This window comes from Botryllus schlosseri, chromosome 3 (assembly GCF_051294905.1).
Source record: "Botryllus schlosseri isolate E-star chromosome 3, Bs_hap1, whole genome shotgun sequence".
In the NCBI taxonomy this organism is placed as follows: Eukaryota; Metazoa; Chordata; class Ascidiacea; order Stolidobranchia; family Styelidae; genus Botryllus; species Botryllus schlosseri.
Window position 1 is genome coordinate 18,278,699 of NC_137238.1, and position 19,906 is coordinate 18,298,604.

The window sequence follows — 19,906 nt, forward strand, 5'->3', positions numbered from 1 at the left end:
CGACGCACCAAGGCATATGAAGTTATAGGCCATGTAACATGCAACTCCGAGAAGTGTGCCAGAACGATCAGCAGCGAGAAGACCTTGGCCGAGAAGGAATGCCCTTGTGGTGACCCAAAACTTCGATATATATACAATATACATATATGTTTAATTGGCTAAATGGCTGGTGCCGACTGTTCCTGTCCTAGCGATCTGAACCCCATGGGACAAATGCCATCCCGCAGGGAAGAATTAGTTGCCAGTAGGCTAAAGCTATACCAATTAGAAATCGTGTGTGCCTTTTAGTTTTGACGATTTCCATATCTTTTGACATAGCAGGTATAGAAGGTCACGAAATACCATAATGTAACGAAGTCAATATACCAACGGGTCCGCCCGAAGATGTTTAATTCTTATTTAGGAGTCCTACCTTCTCCAACACATCTCACTCAGCTCTACCGGTAAATCTGATTACGTGAGCAGAGAGGGGATAAAAAAAATGATAGTAAAATATATGCAATTCCCGATCATATTGGCCGATTCAAAGATGAATTATATCAATTTTTCGCGCTTCGCGCGTTTAGTCGGAGTAAGGCAACGCACTAAACAGTGGACCCAATGTAGCTGATAAGTTACATGGGAAATGCGTACAGGCTCAGCGGGGCTGAGGGGGTTCTGGGGGGCTGTTACGGTCCTGGTGGGGAATGAAGGCTCGGAATAAATCTGAAGTGGGGAATGAAGACAAAAAGGTTGGGAACCACTGATCTATGGTAAACATTTTTGAAATCAATCTTCATTCGAATTCAGGCTTCAAACAATGCAGGCCGATACGTAAGATAGGAACGAGAGAAAAAAGGCTAACAGCCACTGCATCAGACTTCGACATGCATATGACGTTGGAGAAATAGGGAAATAAGGACGAAATTATATACACGCCGTGTTACATATGTAACGGATACCATCATGATAATACGAGCTCCAACATGTAGGCCTTCTTTCCATGAAAGCTACAGATAAATCTAAAACAGAATGCGACATTGTGGTATGAAGACATTGTTAGCGACACTGCCGGTTATCGAATGAATGTACGGTGGGAGATGCCGAACAGAACGTGCCTTCAAAAACTAGCTGTATTACTATCACTGACCGTAATCATTGTTGTACAATGGAAGTATATCGTCAAAAAGTCGCCCGCATCAAGAAAAGTAAGATGAATACTCCTATCGATTGTATGTTCATAATTCGAGAATGTTGCAATGTAATGTACTTAGCATATTTGTTTGTTTTGGGGTATTCATGGTGTTTTTCGACTACTATGGTCATTTACACCAGGCCGATATTCTTCGTATTTTCCGTAACTGCCGACTTATAGCACGGCCCGCCTCTAGGCTTTTGTAGGACACCGCTGACGCGGATGAGGTGGTGAGGAGGACCCTAGGTAAACCTCCAACACTTAGGTATCGGAATTAGGAAATCAACCTAGCATATATATCAGGGGTCTTAAACTCAAATGTGCTCGCGGGTCAATTTCCTTATTTTTGATGACGCCGCGGGCAACAGCATCAAATATGGGTATTCTATGTGTTACCCAGTAGGCCTTATTTGACGGACCTTGCAGACTGGAAATCTATACACATCGTGAAAATGTGATTGACTATAGTAGTAATCACGAAAAAGTGATATATTTAAATTTTTGAATATAATTTTAAATTGGCATAAATTGTCGAAATAATAAATTATAGAGTCGATGCGAGCTATAGGTAGAATGTAACAACGATTGATCTGAAATCAGAGCATTTGGCCAGTGTAGCATGCTTGTAAGTAGGCTATTGTCAAAGTCAAATTAAATCATTGTTCGAATATTGAAACAGATCAATAACAACTTAAATATAATAATTGTGCCATTGTAATATAAATGTCCAATCGCTGCAGGATGCATTCGCGTTACAGCTGTGGACTTGTGGAGCGTACCCCTACTCACCTTCAATTAGCTATAATATCATGGATATGGTTCCATACCAATACCGAGAAAACCATTACCGAGAATGGACATTGTCGAGAATGGCATTATCGAGAATGGACATTGCCGAGAATGGACATTACCGAGAATGGACACCACCGAGAATAAACATTACCGAGAATTGCCAATGCCAAGAATCTAACCTACTGAGACGGCCTTGTCGAAAAATTTGTATCTGAGAATCGACACCGAATGTGATGTGGCAAAGCCGTGATGCAGATACAAACGACCTGTACATACGGTATGCATAACATGCCTGCATTGCATACATTGCATTCTCGGTAATGTTCATTCTCGGTGGTGTCCATTCTCGATAAAGGCATTCTCGGTAATAGTTTTCTCGGTATTGACCGGACACCTAATAGCTGATCTTCCACCGCAGCATGGTAGTCTTTCAAAGTGAGGTGATATTGAAATTTGATGAGTAGCTACAGGAGTGGTTTGGAGTAGTTTTAGGGTTAATTTTCAGTTCTCAAATCAGAAACGAGATATGTGCCGGTTAAATATTGTCGAATACTTGAAAATCGAACATGACGTCGCTGGCCGCACAAAATATTTTCGCTGGCCACATATTTAAGACCACTGCTATATATCCTCATGAAATCTGCAGTACCCTACCAGAGAGATGCCGAAAAAATTGACAATAACCGGTCCTGGCGTGATCTGTAATGAATGGAGTATCTCATGTTTTCTTGATAACCTGACCCCTGACCATCTCATGTGCCCATGCTTGCATAAATGTCTTAAAATATGATATATTAGGTTTCAGCGCTGCACACCAATAAGACTTGATTAGTATATTCTATATATATGCAATCAGACATATCCCACAATAGGAAACCTATTGCTAGCAGACGATGGTGAGTTACTATATGTAGCCTATACGGCACATTATAGCTGCATGTTATGCGGCCCTACATCGACAATGCGAAGCGCCAATTATGATATATCACTCTTATGCATTCTATTACCGGCGGTTACATTATTGCTTTTCATTGTCTTTTTGCTTTGAGAGTTCCATAAGAACAGCGGAATGCAAACCGGTGCGAAATTTCGTATATCTGAAAACTCATAAAACGGGGAGTACTTCTCTCAAGCTCATCCTGGAGAAACATCGTAAGCGACACAAGATATCTGGCAAAGTAAGCAGAATATACCGTACGTGAAATTCACAATGGGGTTCAGTAACGAAGTAGGCCTACTTCTACTTTTTGGAGTACTCAAATAGATTTTACTTATACTTATATTACTTACCCAGGTCGGTATGCATTGATACTACTTTCACTTCTAGTTGATAAATGAAACTTCTTAGCCTATGTTATGCACTGTGAATTTGGTAAAGTAGTTAGGGATACGTTTTTATCACCTTCATGAGTTAAATTGTAACAGAAACTATGCGAAATAGCCCCTATATCACCGTAACTGACTATATTTTCGGTGTTGCCCGACATGCAGCTCAGCATGCGACTCTTTAGCATGCGTCCCTCTGGCAAAACAAACCTAACCCAATCCTTAATTAAAACCAAACCCGGCCCTAAACCTAAAATTTACCGGAATGCTCAAGTGTCGCATGCGGAAGTGTCGCATGCTATTATGTCGCATGCTCATATGTCAAAGGACCATTTTTCGGATGTTGCGCCCATATGCAGTGTCATTAGTATGTTTTATCAGCCTCGAATGTGCATCTTGGAATTGCGACAGTTATCCTACCTACCTTCGATTAACTGCTAAAAATATGCGACCTAGCGTCCAAATCCACTTTTAACTACTTATTGAGTCGTTTTCAGGCCTTCGTTTTGCTCTTCCACTTGCAGTAGTTTTGACATTCGTTAATTGTACTTAGTTAAAATGTACGGCGTCACTTCTATACTTCTATTTGTGTGCCAACGCTGACTAAACATTGACTGATGTTATTACAATGCGCATGCAGGTTCGAGAGTTTCCATTTCCGTATTATTGCGGCTATCCCGGGAGTATACGAAAAGAATTTTGCTTTATCGGTTCCTACAATGCGTCCTCTGGCAATCAACGCGCTTCAGTATTAATGGGACATTTTAGATTTAACAAAGAAAACGTCAAAGAACTTGTGAGCACCGGAGCGAGGTATGAATTCGTAACTTTGAGTCTGTGCGGTGTAAATATTACAATATATAGTTTGGACACATGTGTAGGGCTCGTTCAATCGCGTCTGCGAAATTGGCGATAACCGCAGACTGTAAGTGATTTGAATGCCTCAGCATAGTATGTCCCGAGATGGTGACTGGTGAGATGTATAACTTAATTCGTTTCGCCTATACTTGCACTACTTACTGGAGTGGCTATGTTCTTGAACCACTTCATCTTCTAATTGAACAATTTTGTTCGGGCCAAACTACTATTACTTTTTTGCAATTTGAGTTTTAAAGTATAAAGCAGTTTTGGGGTATGTTTGCACTGTTTTGTAAAGGCTGTATCAGACGAGGCGATGTCGGCGGAGCGTTAGTGTTTGTTTCATCATCGCTGCCATCGGCCGAATCGCCGCCGATTTTAATTGACAGTGTCAATTAACTCGGCGACATCGCCGGCGATGAGAGAAGTGAGAGATGCGCTCATGCGTATCCATATATAAACCAGTGTCGAGACTTGAATAGCGTCACTTTTGCTCAAGCCGTTTGGCGGACGGACCTTCTGGCGAGGCATTGCGAAACGAATTACTGCGATGTAGTACTAAATTATTGAGCCGCTCCACTTATCCAGTATAAACCGGCGTTGCAAAATCGGATGCACCCACCACCTTCGAGTAGCATCAGCACGCGCATATTCTTCTACAGCTATCATGGCAGTCAAAACTCGTGCTACCTTCAACTTTTTTGACCTACCCTTACAAATACCATACTACCATGGTTCAGAGAAGGTTTCATTCGACAAGACATTGCAGCATGAACACATTGGACAGACATCATAACCATATTGCAGAATTAGTTTCGAATATTTTCGGCTAGTTGTAACTTTGTTTCCGGATAATTTTGACCAGACGTGACTTTTGACTTCAAATCGAAAGAAAAAAATCGTCAGCTCGACAACCAAAACGGACAGTGTACCCCTTGTTATAGGACTGGTAGCACTCTAAAGTTGTTTTGTCAAAGGTCCAAGCAAATATAAACCAGCCAACTCTAGGCCCTAAATGTATCTAGCTCCGCTGCACAATTGGGATTCTTCGGAATATTTATTCTGTTCGGATTTTCTGGATTATGGACAAGATTTTTCGGATTTGCATGGGTATTTGGATGAGATTGTTCGTATTCGGAAGGATTGCTCATCAGAGCTTTGAGCTGTCGGATGGATTCGGATTCTCAGAAATCACTATCCGCCCATCACTGATCATAATACGGTAGTATGTACGTTGTACAGTACATTGTACCTGACCTGTACAACAACAAAAAACCGATTCGCAGATGTCAATCATCCCCGAGCAGGTTTAAATGCAACGGGTCAACGCCTTCTGAAACTAATCAAGTGCAACGATCTCTCACATGATGGTAGAGAAATTATCGGCCGACATCGCCGGCATCGCCTCGTCTGATACAGCCTGAAGTTGTTATAAGAACCGCGTAAAATGACTCCCCTGACTATAACTGAATATGTTTTCGAGGATTGAGCCCATTTGTAATGTCCCAGTCGCGAAATTGCTTCTTGGACTTTTGAAATTAGCCGGCTCCGATAAGCCACCGACTGCGCAACCAGTGTCTTACAAAAGCTAAGAAGTTGGCCGTGCTATACAAGCCCACAGATAAGAAATCATAATACAAACACCATGAATACCAAAACAACAACAGAGACTGCGATGAGCTGCTAAAAGTAACATGACCCCTCGACCAGATCTACATTTTGCAAGTATAGGCTACTTGCTTGAGCACTCAGAGACATTTCATTTTATATATACTTGAAGTAGTGTCTACGGGTGTTGGAAATTGCTACTTGTACTTGTAATTGATTAGTTACGGCGCTACTTCTACTTCTACTCGAGTAGCAGCGCCGATTTCTTTGAACAACTATGACTGCGAGGTTGTAGCGATCAACTGTACAGTTTATGTAGTTAATTATGGCGGATACTCCCGCTGTTCTAATTTCGATACTGGTTGCTGTAGAAACCAAATATCAATATAGCTCCATACCGCCAACCATGTATCATAAGTATATCTATTATCTATCTGTTTATTATGGCTTTTGAAAATTTAATCATCTTGAGGCTGAGACGCGTTAATTTAGATATATTTCTATAATGCGAGATCCGGCGAAGGCACTGGAGTCATCATTCCATTACTACTACGATCACGGAAGGATCAATAAATCTCCGTATTACAAGATGGTATGTTACGCCGAGGCATTGCATGTACTCACCATTACACACGGCCAATATCTGCAGACAACGCCGATGTCTTGTTTATTGTACTGTTTTAATTGATCAGTGTTTGGATATGTTCACTGTTCAGTTTCACTGCAGTCATTGACTTACTTATACAGCAGGATATTGCTTTATAGTACATGCAGGGACGGGCAAATTTACCAGTCGGAGGGCCGGATATTGGAAAACGCTCTGCTGGTCGGATTCCTGAATCGATACATTAATCGCGTATTTATCCACATATACCAGGAATAAATCGTATTTGATGTAAACTAAGTTTTAAGCATAAAGACAAAAACAGTATTTATTGAAACTAATAATGTAATGTAGACCTACTTCAATAGCTGTTGAAGTTAATGAGACATCTGCGGTCGATCAAAGTTGTCAACAAGTCCTTGAACTCTGGCTGCATGTTGGACGTACAACTCCTTAGTAAAGACTGCACGTGAACATGAGCAAGATTGGAGCGTCGCTTTCTCCTGTTAATGTTCATGGTCGAAAACGTTTGCTGGCAAATGTATGTATAACCGGGCCGCAAGTCACATTATCATGTAAGACCGGAAGCAGTCCGCGGGCCATATGTTGCCCGAATCTGTTTTAGTATGATCCCTTCTTGTACGTTAAAATCTTGCTGCCTTGCAGCCAAATCGATACCGCCTCCAGCTTCAGAAGTTGCCGCTTTTTGTGTTATGTAACTATTAGTACCAGTGAGCTGCACTTACTTCTTAGATCAATGGTCGGGAACCTTTTTGTCCTGAACTAATCATGCTGGCTGCCTTACTTGAGCATGAGCAATGAGTATGCGAAACTTGAGTTACGAGAACGTAGGTTCGCCGCTATGATCCTTTGAAATGCGATAACCCAATTATTATTGCTGGTATTTTCTATTGATGTTCATGAATGACAAGATTTTGAACATTTTTCTCCCGAATTCACACAATTTGCATTTTATTGTTCGAAAATAAAGCGTAAAACGAGAGGTAAGGCACAGACTGGCCAAGCCTCACCATTGATAACGCAATTCATCGTAAATGGCTCAGACTTTAATATAACTGGTATTAATCCAATGTAACTGTCGCATTGACTCCGAAAATCTAAATACTGATCGACTTCTCAATTCTCAAAGTATTCCGCGGTAACGTATAACACGCCTATTCGCAGGTAGAGCTACTTGCCAATCAAGAACGTGGATAGCTATAGCATTGTTTGTGATTCGAGTTCGTAATTGTGAATGTTACGTTCACGGCAGTTCATTTCGCGCCATAGATCAGGAAGAAGATGTGTATTTGAAAACTGCGTTGTCAATTCGCGAGCTCTTGTCCGTTCCAAGAGTCAGAACATCGACCTACGGCGAGAGAACCTTTTCCTCCTCGGCCGCCATTCTTTGGAACAATCTTCCAATTTCTATCAGACTATGTGACTCGCTATATGTTTTCAAACGCAAAATCAAGACCGTTTTATTCGCACGAGCGTTCGAACTAGAGTAGTGTTCATTCCGCCCTACAACTATGCACTTCGTCTTTTATACATATCCTTTACTTTTATATTTTATTGCCTTTTATGTACAGCGCCCTAGTGTAGTAATGATATATTGTTATATTCGGCACTCTATAAATTATTATATTATATTATTATATTATTATTATATTGGTCGCCGGCGCGACAGTAACTTAAATTTGAGTATTTGGAAAAGAGTTCGAGCTCTTAAACCAGAAGACGGCATTGCCTTTACCTCTAAAATCCATGTTTATACTGCCACGGGAATAATTATTCTGGTCATGATGAAAATTTACTAACAAGTCGCTGCAATATCGATCAATTCAGGACAAAAATTAATATTTGGCAAAGAGCCATATCTTATACGCAAAAGAGCCAATCTATCAACCAATCAGGTCTATTAATATTTCCATCGTTTTTAAACATCACAAGACTGCGATACAATGAAAAGATAGGAAGGTGTCGAAACAACTTGGAGTAGCCATTAAGATCAGACACCCACCTTAGCCTAGGCGAAGTAAATAAGAGACATGCACACTGAATGAAAAGTAATGCAGAGAATATAAGACGCAAGCGACAAAATGCGAGCCATAGGTTCCCGACCACTGTCTTAGATTGATGTTTGGAATTGTTTCGCTGTTATTCACCTATCGAAATCAGTTTGGATCTGTGATGCTCCCGCTTGCAGTGTGATCAGTTGATCACGCCGATGCAGTTGGGTACCGGGTGATAGATCTTGATTTTACTGCATATAATTTGATATTTGATAATGGCTACTTTTCACCAATGATCTTCACTATCGCATGATTCGAATTTTAGGATATTCGATGTCTCGGATTCCCATACGTTGGGGTTCTTGGAGAGCATGGAAAGACCTTTTCAGACTTCATTACAACGGTGTCTCCTTCAAGTATATTGAAACAGCCCTGGGGATTCAGGTTTGATTTCAAGATTTTTAAACGATAAATCCTTCAAAGTCGAAGAGGTTCAGCACATGATACCGTCAAGCATGCGTATAGCCATGCAATTATTATGGAACTTGGTGGAAACGGCTTCAAACATGCAGTAAAAATGTAGCACATTAGTGGAAATTACATGTTTGTGAAGCAGGGCTTTGCAGCAGTCGTAAATTTCAAACTGATCCAGATCCGGAGCTTTCTTCTATCATAAATTAGCTCTGGCTCCAGCTGCGGAGCTCATTGATACCACTGCTCCGACTCCGAAAACTATTGAATGGTGCAGTCAGTATAGTCGGAAACAAACAGTTGCAGCACGGAACCGTCATATGGTATGGTATGGGAAGTCTTGTGACATGATAATTACTCCGTGTCGTCTGTAGATGATGTCAAGAGAATGCACACTGATGTGGCCTAATATCGGCACTTCCTTCGCTAAAATCAATTCATATAGTCGGGTCAATTTGATCTTGAAATGGCCCAACCAAGTGTAACTGTGGCAAGAGCAATATGAGCGCATGTCGCTATTTTATCGTAGAATTCCGCTTTCAACCAATTAGGCCTACCCAACGGATTGAAGTTCAATATTGATGCACTCGTAACCAGTCCGTCCGGTGTCGATCAAGTTCACTGGAATATAGAATGTTCTGCTTCAAACCAATAGAATAAATTGAGCATTAGTGCCACTGACAATCTGGCGTTGCATCAATATTTGAGAGCTTAATTCAACGCCGTGCACTGTGCAAGTGTACAATGCACCGTGTCAGTCATAAATTTAAATTACCAACATGCTCACAAGTGACATTGCGCGACGTTTCAAGAATACGAGTGTGCGAAGGAGACAAGAATGAGTATTGAGTAGCCCACACAAGATTGATAATTACAAATTGGAAAGCGCACATCCAATCACTTTGCAACAATACAATTGCCCTCACAAAATCGCATCGCGGCGAATGTATGCGGAGTATAATTGCGCAACTGGAGTGAACGATCATGAGCTTGGATGAATTTCCATTAGTACATTGGCATACACAGTAACACACTGTCCAATGTCGCGCTATGATTAAAATCTATCACCAACATACGTGATTCGCTACTGCATGCGCGCCTCCAAAGCGACATGTGCAGCAAGGTCACGTTTTTGTCATTTAGTGTCGCTAATATATTCGTCTGATTACTTAGTTATTGCTCAGCTCACATAAGCATCAGTCCCGATTTTTGAAATGCATAGTGATCATTATTTTTCGAACTGCACAATTGGCCATCGGAGTTGTGTTGATGACGAAATTGTGGGTATGACGAATACCCACAATACAGTAACTACGGAGTAAACCGCAGCATATCTAAACTACCCAGGTTTCGCACATTTCTACGAACATAGTTAGTTTCAAACGGTGGTGCCAACGAGGCAACAATTCTCAATTTTGTGGACGATTACCGGAAAATTATGTGAATTCAGACAATATACTAATAGCATAGCATATTATGAATTACGTCGGAGCTGCTTTTCAAACAATCGGGTCCAGCTCCGGCTCCGCTCAAAGTACACTGCTACGGGGCTCCGGCTCCTTGCTCCGACCACGGCTCCAAAGCCCAGTGTGAAGTCGTGATCAACTCACAACATTGTCACAAAGAGCAATGAAATAGCCATGGTCAAAAACAGCAAATTACCTTTAATTTGATTCCGAACTAACACTATACTCCTTGTGGTCACATAAAATGTACCTACTTGAAACTTCCACATCATCCAAACTGTTGTGACGTCATCATAAGTAATATTCGAATACTGGAATCGAATCACTCCACCGTAGACGCAATTTGACAAGTCGACGGTTCTCTGTCTTGTTTATGACGTTTCGTATGAAGTAACATTAACTAAGCGGCTGGCATTTATGTTATAATAACCGTCGTCATCACTTGATCGAGATTTTTAAAAACATGATCAATCCCACTATGAATCTGTTAGCTCTGTTAGATAATTTCCTCTACTTTCACCGCTGAATTATTACCATTATATTATCTTCGCACATAGAGCCAAGAATTATCAATCGTACGATTTCGGAGTTGATCCCCACAACGAAAGCTATCAGTATGTCATGGGAGAAGCCAGAAAACTAGACCAGACGTTTGACCTAGTTTTAATATTGGAGCATTTCCTGGAGTCACTAGTTTTGTTGAAGGTAAGCAGCTGAGTATATTGCACGCGTATTGAGAAGTGATACTGGCATTTCATTGCGACACCGTGAATCATTGGGGCAGCGTCTACTTCAGCAAGTATATCAGTTAAAATGTTTTTCAAGGCCTTGTATGGACTTCCTTACAACCAAGCAACCTACGGCGCTGTTGATTCCCGGATAATAAATTCAGATTTGAAATCACAATCCTTTGTTATATTTGCAGCGGTTGCTGATGATGAGAATCATTATTGTCTCTCAGCTGTTTTCTACTCCGTTGTTCACCTTAGTGAGAAGTAGTGAGCCAAAACCAAGCAAACAATGTCTTCTCGCATTGTACATTGTATGTGCATAGCTTGTTCAGATGAAAATTATAACCCAATGTATTGTATTGTATTGTATTGTATTGATGTGATAAGACAGGTGTCCGGTCAATACCAAGAAAACCATTACCGAGAATGCCAATACCGAGAATGGACACCACCGAGAATGGACATTTCCGAGAATGGACACCACCGAGAATGGACATTACCGAGAATGCAATATATGCAATGCGGGCATGTTATGCATATGCACAGGTCGTGTGAGTGCATCACGGCGTTGCCACATTCGGTATCGATGCTCAGGTACAAATTTCGCGGCAACGTCAGTCCCAGTAAGCTATATTCTTGACATTGGCCATTCTCGGTAATGGCCATTCTCGGTAATGACCATTCTCGGTAATGAACATTCTCGGTAATGTCCATTATCGCTAATGTCCATTCTCGGTAATGACATTTTCGGTAATGTCCATTCTAGGTAATGGTTTTCTCGGTATTGGTATAGAACCGATAAGACAGTGGTGCTTATAGCCTTATGAGGCTTTGTGCTCCACGACAATGGCACAATGGCAATTCAACAGTTCAATGCATTTTTTCGTCTTTTGGTGACTTCTCTTGCTACCACGATTCAGTCTCTCTCTCTTCCACACTCATTCATTCATCGGATCTTTGCTACCGACTTTCCAGCTCGGCTTACTGTACTTTCTGGGCTTTTCGAGTCACTGCAATTGTATTGTAACCAAATATGTAGGCTATTCACAATCCGTTCGACGACTCTTCCAAGTTGACTCTAGTAATCTTCGGAATATGTTTAAAATATACGATTCATCGGCCAGTACACACAATTTTTCCTAATGTTAATGAAACAAACTATCGTCATTCCAATGTATCTACTGAACAATTTTCCAGGATTTGCTTTGCATGACATGGCGTGATATTATCCCAAGCACAAGAACGGTCGGGCGTTATACTACTCACGAACTTACGGCGAGAGAAAGGCATAAAGTAGACCTGCTAACAAAGCAGGTAATTCTTTATAAATATATGTACTGACTGAGACCTATACACTACTTGAAACGCAACAGCCACTGTCTGGTCATTAATTGCTGAGTAACCATATGATGTTTTTTTTGCAAATTTGGATTTCTGCTTTCTCATGACAGAACTGTTTATTAGTGGTTAATTGGTCGATAAGGGTGCGAATGTTACTAATTGGTTTCGAAATATTTCTATATCCGCAGTATAATGCAATCTTCTCGTCGTTATCACTGTTGGGAGCTACAAGCGAATGAATGAATGCATGCATGAATACCACCTAGGCTTGTACGTTTCGTTTCGTAGGCTTGCATATGGGGTATATCTCGCACAAAGCTAAAAGGTATTACCGGGACAGTAATCAATATTAAGTTAATGGCAAATGCTTCAGCAGTTTTGTGATCGATCAAAATACGTCAATGAAAGCTCTCTCTAATCAAGTATTTATAACCTTTGCCCGTATTAAATTGTCACATCGAAAAGTAATCGAGGAAATGCTTGATAGATTACAATCACGGAAATATATTTTGATTCTGAATGTTATTTTGTCGAGGCATCGAGATGCTTTTGTCGTGCTTTTGGGCTAGTTCGCGTACCTAGATAGGTCCTGCATGGATGTGCTCAAGTTTATATCAGCGTCAATATAGTGATTCAATCGAGCAACCACGCAAAATTAGGATTACTTAATCCAAAACCGCTGATGGCAACGTTTGGATATTGAATGAGTCAGACTGTCGTAAAATGCAAAGCATTCTTATTTCGGTATAAACATGTCTTGACAGGATCGCATCTTATACAACTATTTCAATAGAAGCCTCTGGCGCAAAATTGGAGAATACGGCGAAAAAAGAATGAAGACTCATGTCAAAAAGTTGCGTCGTATGATAAAGTTTCCCGCGTCAAGACAATCTTTCACAAAAAAAGCAAAAGGCGATAGAAACAATGCTTCGGTGGTGGTCAGATTCCAAAACAAGACCAATGAAGACCGTGTACTTGAGATTGGAAGACGTCTTGAACTATTGTTTCCAAGGACCGATCGAAAGTCATTGCCAGATAAAAGTTTATTTTCCGGTTTGGCCAAGCACATGGTGGAAAATAATGGCTGGTGTCCAAGGTTCGCCACAAAAGAAATAATAAGAACCTGAAGATATATTGAGGCATGAGGCCTACGTTCCGTTCAGGTGCTCCCGCGTAGTGGCATACGACGATGTTCAACTATTGTTACGATTTCATTCATCCAACTTTATGACGCTGACAGCTCCTGTAAGCCTAACCAGCGACATAAATCTATGTGGAACGATTCCATTCTATGATTCGGTTGGGCTCGAATCGTTGCCTATATGTGATGCTATAGATATAGAACACCAGCGGTTGAGTCCTCAAGTTTCAGAATGGCATAAGTATAGTAATTTCATGACTACTCAGAAATTCGTGACTAATGTTAAACTATATATGTTAACGATGCAACATGCAGTGTGTATGATAAAACGAAATGCAGACTGCCCTGTGTTCATAACAGATGACAGAAAACCGCGAGCCAGTGTCGTACACGCCATGGAAGAACACGGGCAAAGATTTGAATATTCGTGACGTCATGGCTTAAATAAACAATAAAAAACATGTTATAAACAAGGGTCTTGTTTTAAAGATGTTCGTTTTCAATTGATTTCTGTATGAAATGCAACCCTAGTCTAGAATTACCATATTTTTGTGACCCCAATTCCGGACTCTCTTTAGCGTTCACTAGCGGATTTCTAAATAAGGTATGCGCACATTGTCGACCAATATGACTTCACACCAGCAAAGCTTTCTCTATAGATTAGAGTGGACATGATCCGGTTCAGGAGTATGTGGTTGTCTGTTGTGTAAGCAGGACTGAAGCCACATTTTTCAGCCCTTCCGCCCAAATAAACACTGATCTTGGGCCCACCGTAGGGTAATCGATGCAACTTCTGAGGCCTTACTATAGGCCTATGCATCTGGTCGTTGAATGATTTGAATGCATTATTTCAATAAGATTGGTTCTTCCATGTATTACTATCTAATTTTGAACATCCGCCCACATGATCAGAGTTCGCGGTAGAGCTGGTGGTGGAGGATGATGACTTTGAAAATGCAAGGAGTGTAACATGTACAGTATATCGTTAACTCATGTTCATGCCACACCGATAAGATTATTTATCAGCTTATACTGCCGGTGCGCACTGCACCACTGAGCTAAATAAAAACCGCACATCCGGTGATTTTCCAACCTTTTATGGTCGCGACTCCATTTTATATTTGAAAATGTTTCGTGGCCCAGCTCAAAATTTGATGAGCTGATTATACTAATTCAAGGTCGGCACATTTGCCCAGACTTACTCACGGTCTATTATGAAAGCTGATTACGTTCAACATCTTCGCAAACCTCAGAATAAAGGCAAACTACCCCCAGGTTTATAACCACTATCTTTGAATAAAGTATCCAAATGGCATAAAGCAACTTTATGAATATACCGTTATCTTGTAATTGTGATTACAATTAGACTTATTTTTGTAAAGGAATGGTGTTGTTTTTTATCGTAGTTTTTGCGGGGTGGTAGTACCATATTAAAACCAATATATGTAATACTAAATCGCTGGCTGCGCGAAGAAAAATTTCATGTAGCATAAATCAGCCCTAATGTTCATTATGTTGATTTACGAAAAACGTATCAGCTTTATTTAGCCTTCAAAATTCCGGACATTTAGGGATATTTTTAGAAATTCCTCCTGGACGCAATTATAACAGTGAGATTCCGGAAATGTCCGGGAAACTTCGGACGTAAGGAAACCCTACCCTAGTTGCACGACGTCAATTGTTACGGCATCAATTGCGATGATGGTTTTATTATGAACATGCTTCTAATCTGATTTATACGCACACTCGGGTCGATTGAAAAAAAACTTGAATTTCAAAATGTGGTCTTGATATTGGGTTAATATGGCTCTTTGGACAAAAGAGGTTCCCGAACCCTGGTATTGACTACTGTGTGATACTGAAACTATCTTTGAATTTTTTTTGGTTTCAATATGGAATTGTGTGATGCAAACTTTGCGACACTTGATAAGAAGTCTATCGGTCCAGTTCAATTGACGGTTCCTGTTTTAAATGTATAGATATCGCGAGGTCGCACTACTGACGCATCCCATTCTGACATACAATTTTAGAAGTTAATATTAAACCCAACCCCTATTTATATTTGAAGGGGACCTCATTTGTTTGAGTAAGTTTTTAAAAGCAATTCCAACTGATTATGTTTCACTATAGTCTCTATAGTTTCACAGACATAAGATTAATCCTTACACGCTTTTGACATCGCACCCACTGCTTCAGTGCTTTATTTTACTGTAAAATTATCTGTTCATTTTTACGGCACGGTTTTATAGAAGTGAGATAGAAACATGTTACTTCTGCATCTTCTAAGTCCAAAACTAGCGCTCTAGCGTGAGCAGTTATCAATATACGACAAAATTAGCTATTGCCGGCTCATTCGGTGAAATTGCACGGCCACTAGAGGGTGCACAAACACAAAATTATTTCATATTTGGTATTTGGCATCACATATCAAGACCAATGTTTGAAATTTAATTATTTTTATTTCTCATTCAACACTACCACACGGCAAATAAATAAACACGCTTCATAAAAACAAATTTCTGGTTCAGTTTACACATCCTAATCGTTTTAGTTCTCGTTTTAACATTTAAAACTATGTCTCGTTGCGGGCCGGTTTGTCCAGGTCTGTTTGAGAGGGTGAATCCTGCTCAGCGATGATCAGTCGTAGGTAGGTTTAGGAATTTCTAAGGTAAGGCGCAATATGAAAATGGTGCCCCCAACTCGAATTATTTTCCATAGTGAGGTTTTGTAGGGTACACCATACCAGAAAATCTGTAGAAACCCTGGGGTTTATAAATTTACTTCGGGACACTACGGGGATATTGGCTATTTCAAGCCGATATTTTACAGCTCAAAGTGTAAGGGATGAGTTGATGAAAATAAGTCGTTAGATTACTTTTATAAGGCAAAAATCACCAGAGGTGGTCAGTAACGAAGTACTCATCATTTTTCAAAGTACTCAAGTAGTTTTTGACTACTTGTGGTACTTACTCAAGTAAATCTCATATTCGCTACTTCTACACTGTAAATCCGCAAGGTCGTATTGAACACTTCATAACACTTTTTTCTGCGTACAGACACACTTTCTCGCCATATAAACACATTGGGCAAGTACGATCGCAACACTTCTCCATATTTTTCCGTTTATGTGAAACACTTCGAGAAAGGTAACATAACAACTTTGCAAGGGAAATGGAAAACGCCGTGCCAGGTGGTATGACCGGAGTCGAATGGTACCCTACCCCAATTTTCGATAGCTTCAATCGTTGTCACTTCATTGTCAAAGGTTCTTTGCCTTCTTGCACCAAATTCGATCGTGAAAACACACATACACGTGTAAATTGTATATTAAGGATGTAAAAGGTTACAAAGACAGAAATTCGAGTACATATTATGTAATGTGGTCAGCGAAATGTCATTCATAAAGTCTTGATGTCATGTTGACCGTTCCCTTCGACCATACTCTCGAGAAACCTCGTTGTTGCAAAATTATAAATTGTCTTAGGATTGCTACAATAACAGCGAGTAAGTTGAATGAGCTGGACTCTGCACAATCCGTTCGAGCTTTCAACCTTACGCCGACCAGATAGCGTAATGGTGAAGCGTCCGGCTTCTTCGTCGGCAGGTCGTTAGTTCGATTATTGATAACTAACCTACGGATGGATACGCAACACCCGTCGTCACGCTTGCTTGCTCGGAGGAAAATATTGCTCAGCAATCTAAACGCAACGTAATTGCTAATCCCATAGCTGACGACCCGAGCGCTCAAATTGAATAAAGTTGATCTTATTTGAACGCTACTGTCGCACTGATTCCGAAAATATACATTAAAATCCATCGCTGCAGCTGACTAGATGGTCCCTAAGGAACCGTATCGCTGCAACATGTATTTTGTTTTTGAATGTAATTTTTTGCTCAATAAAAACTGTCTCTCTCCGATTGGGGCAATGGAACCACCTCGAAATACACCTCAAAGTCTGAAAATTGGCATTGTTCTGAACAATCGAATACACGCAGGGGTCATTGTTATGGTCATTGTGGTGCGTCGATGCGATTGTATGGAACAATGCCGTTTTTTAGACTTTGAACGCTATTTCGGGCTGGTTATTTTGCCTTGATGAAAGTTTATTGTATATTTTCGGAATCAGTGCGACAGTAGCTTTCTAATAAGATCAACTTTAATTAATTTGAGCGCTCGGTTCGTCAGCTGTGGGATTGGCAATTACGTTGAGTTCAGATTGCTGAGCAGTATTTTCCTCCGAGCAAGCAAGCGTGACGACGGTTGTTGGGTATCTATCCGTAGGTTAGTTATCTATCGTTCGATCCCCGGCCTGCTTGGCGCTCATGCATTACTGGGATAGCATGGGGTGGTGGTGCATGACTTAGAAAGGCGTAAGGCCTATATCTGCACTCCCTTGTCCAGCAGCATATGCGCATCATGCACTCATGGTATGCATATGCACAGATCGTGTGTGTGTGTATCATGAGTCGGTGTGTATGCCGCAAAAATGAACTACGTCCTTTTCTTTTCCAAACTACTGCTGCTAACTTTCAACATAATACTACACTATATTTCACAAACACTTTTAGTATCAGTAGGTTCGTGAAATGCATAAGATTGTAGCACGTGTATGTGAGTTTATTTGGAAAGTTCTAATCACTACGCATATTTGCAGTATTTGAGGTGAATTGATTAGACTTCCCAATGGTAATCACTAATCAGCCGCCAATCAGCCTCTCCCGTCACGGTACAGCGCGTTCGTAGTCCTATTCTAAGCATTCGCGTATGGCGATCGTCGGTGCACGTGGTAACTAAGCAGGCTTGGCGTAATGGACGGTTCTTTGAAGCAGTTTCTGTTAGTAAAAAGCGTGAAGGAACATCATATCCATATACTAGAAGGTATGGAAACACTTTGAATGTTACTGAATGTATTTAGCGTGAGAATACTCGTAAACTGAGCTGGTTTAGACATTGCAGCATCATGAATATATGCATGTATGTTATACTATATTGCTATCTGCTATTCAGTAGCGGTCAATTTCACCGAATGTACTTAGTGTGAGAATACTTATGAACTGAGCTGGTTTTTACACTTTGACATTGCAACAGCGTGATACCGTATGTTATTTTACAAACGTGTAGTCAGGCTACTGCTTATGTTACCCCTTATTGATGTCTCCTATTCAGTAACGGTAAATGCTGCTAGATCTATTTAGCGTTAGAATACTGTTAGCTGGTTTTGATATTGAGACAGCATGGCTATGCTATCCATATTTCGGTATGCTGCAAATGTTTCGGTAATCTACTGCTTGTATGTTATCTGATGCTATTCAGTAGCTGTAAATGTATATAGTTTGAGAATACTAAATAATCTGAGCTGGTTATGACGTATTGACATTGTAACAGTCAGCGTCAATATAATATGTTTTGATAGGCCGTGCCTCTGTGTTATCCTTTTTGATAGCATTATTCAGTAGTATAGGCCTACTACTAGGAAACTTTTAGGCTCGAGCATCCATCAATGAGATAATATATTCCTTCCATCCTTCCTAGTGGTCTAGGTAAAAACACATGCCTATGTATTAGTATTATCTGATGCTATACGTTGCACCTCCGGTACTGCTATAAGAAGGATGGCAGGAATGAGCAATCATTTTGGTGAATGCTCGAGCCCCAAAGTTTGGGAAACCAGTACGGTACGATATTATTCTAGCACTACTAGTGACCTGCATTTGAACAATGCTGAAAATGCACTCGTTTATAAAATATAAATGAGCATTGTTGTGGTCCATTGTAGACAATGACAACAACGTAAACAAATGACTACCGGTATTGCTTCGCGTAGCTAGTTTAGCGGTGGTGTTGCAACAATTTGAAGATGTACAGTACTATGTTTCGGGCGAATCTCACAATATTTTACATTGTAATATTTGTTCTAAGTAGGCCTATAAGGTACTAGAACCAAATAATTCTCAGTTCATCTTGGAATCATGATAGAATACGTCACTTTATTGTAGGCTTTGTGTCATTCAGGTGGGTAACATTCATGAAAACTAGATACACTGTAATGCATAGCAGGGGTGGGTAAGCCTTTCAGCTCGCGGGCCGCATTCAACATCTTCATCCATTTGCGGGGCGCACTTTATCACATGCGCGAATCGCTTCTCCAAATACAGCACTAAAAGTGATTAACTTGCTGGGGTGGCCAATGTAAAATTACACTCGGGATCCAAAAGTCATTCTCATTTTGACTTTCTGCTAGATACTGCTCCACATGTAAGGCCCGGCATATTTGATAGAGCGATGATCTTCTTGGTCGGTCATATGATAAGTGGATGACGTGGACGTGTATGTCGTACTTGTGCACTTTTGATTGCGCGGTAAATAAGTCATTGGAAT

At 40.6% G+C, this 19,906-nt stretch overlaps 1 protein-coding gene across 1 annotated transcript; it reads left to right on the plus strand.

Annotated features, from left to right (window-relative positions):
• The first annotated feature begins 954 nt into the window (after positions 1-954).
• Positions 955-14,402, plus strand: LOC145435911 (galactose-3-O-sulfotransferase 2-like). The gene is made up of 8 exons (XM_080313176.1): positions 955-1,187; positions 3,016-3,144; positions 3,933-4,105; positions 6,251-6,350; positions 8,703-8,821; positions 10,872-11,019; positions 12,243-12,359; positions 13,151-14,402. The coding sequence occupies exons 1-8, from the start codon at positions 1,062-1,064 to the stop codon at positions 13,511-13,513; spliced, it is 1,275 nt and encodes a 424-aa protein (XP_080169302.1). The 5' UTR covers positions 955-1,061; the 3' UTR covers positions 13,514-14,402.
• The last annotated feature ends 5,504 nt before the right edge of the window (positions 14,403-19,906 follow it).

What these genes read in the sequence shown, in the direction of transcription:
- LOC145435911 (XM_080313176.1), top strand. Translation starts at nt 1,062, where the DNA reads ATGAATGTACGGTGGGAGATGCCGAACAGAACGTGCCTTCAAAAACTA. An exon ending in AGTCGCCCGCATCAAGAAAA is followed by an intron (nt 1,188 to 3,015) that starts GTAAGATGAATA and finishes TTTTGCTTTGAG; the next exon opens with AGTTCCATAAGAACAGCGGA. An exon ending in CTTGTGAGCACCGGAGCGAG is followed by an intron (nt 4,106 to 6,250) that starts GTATGAATTCGT and finishes GCGTTAATTTAG; the next exon opens with ATATATTTCTATAATGCGAG.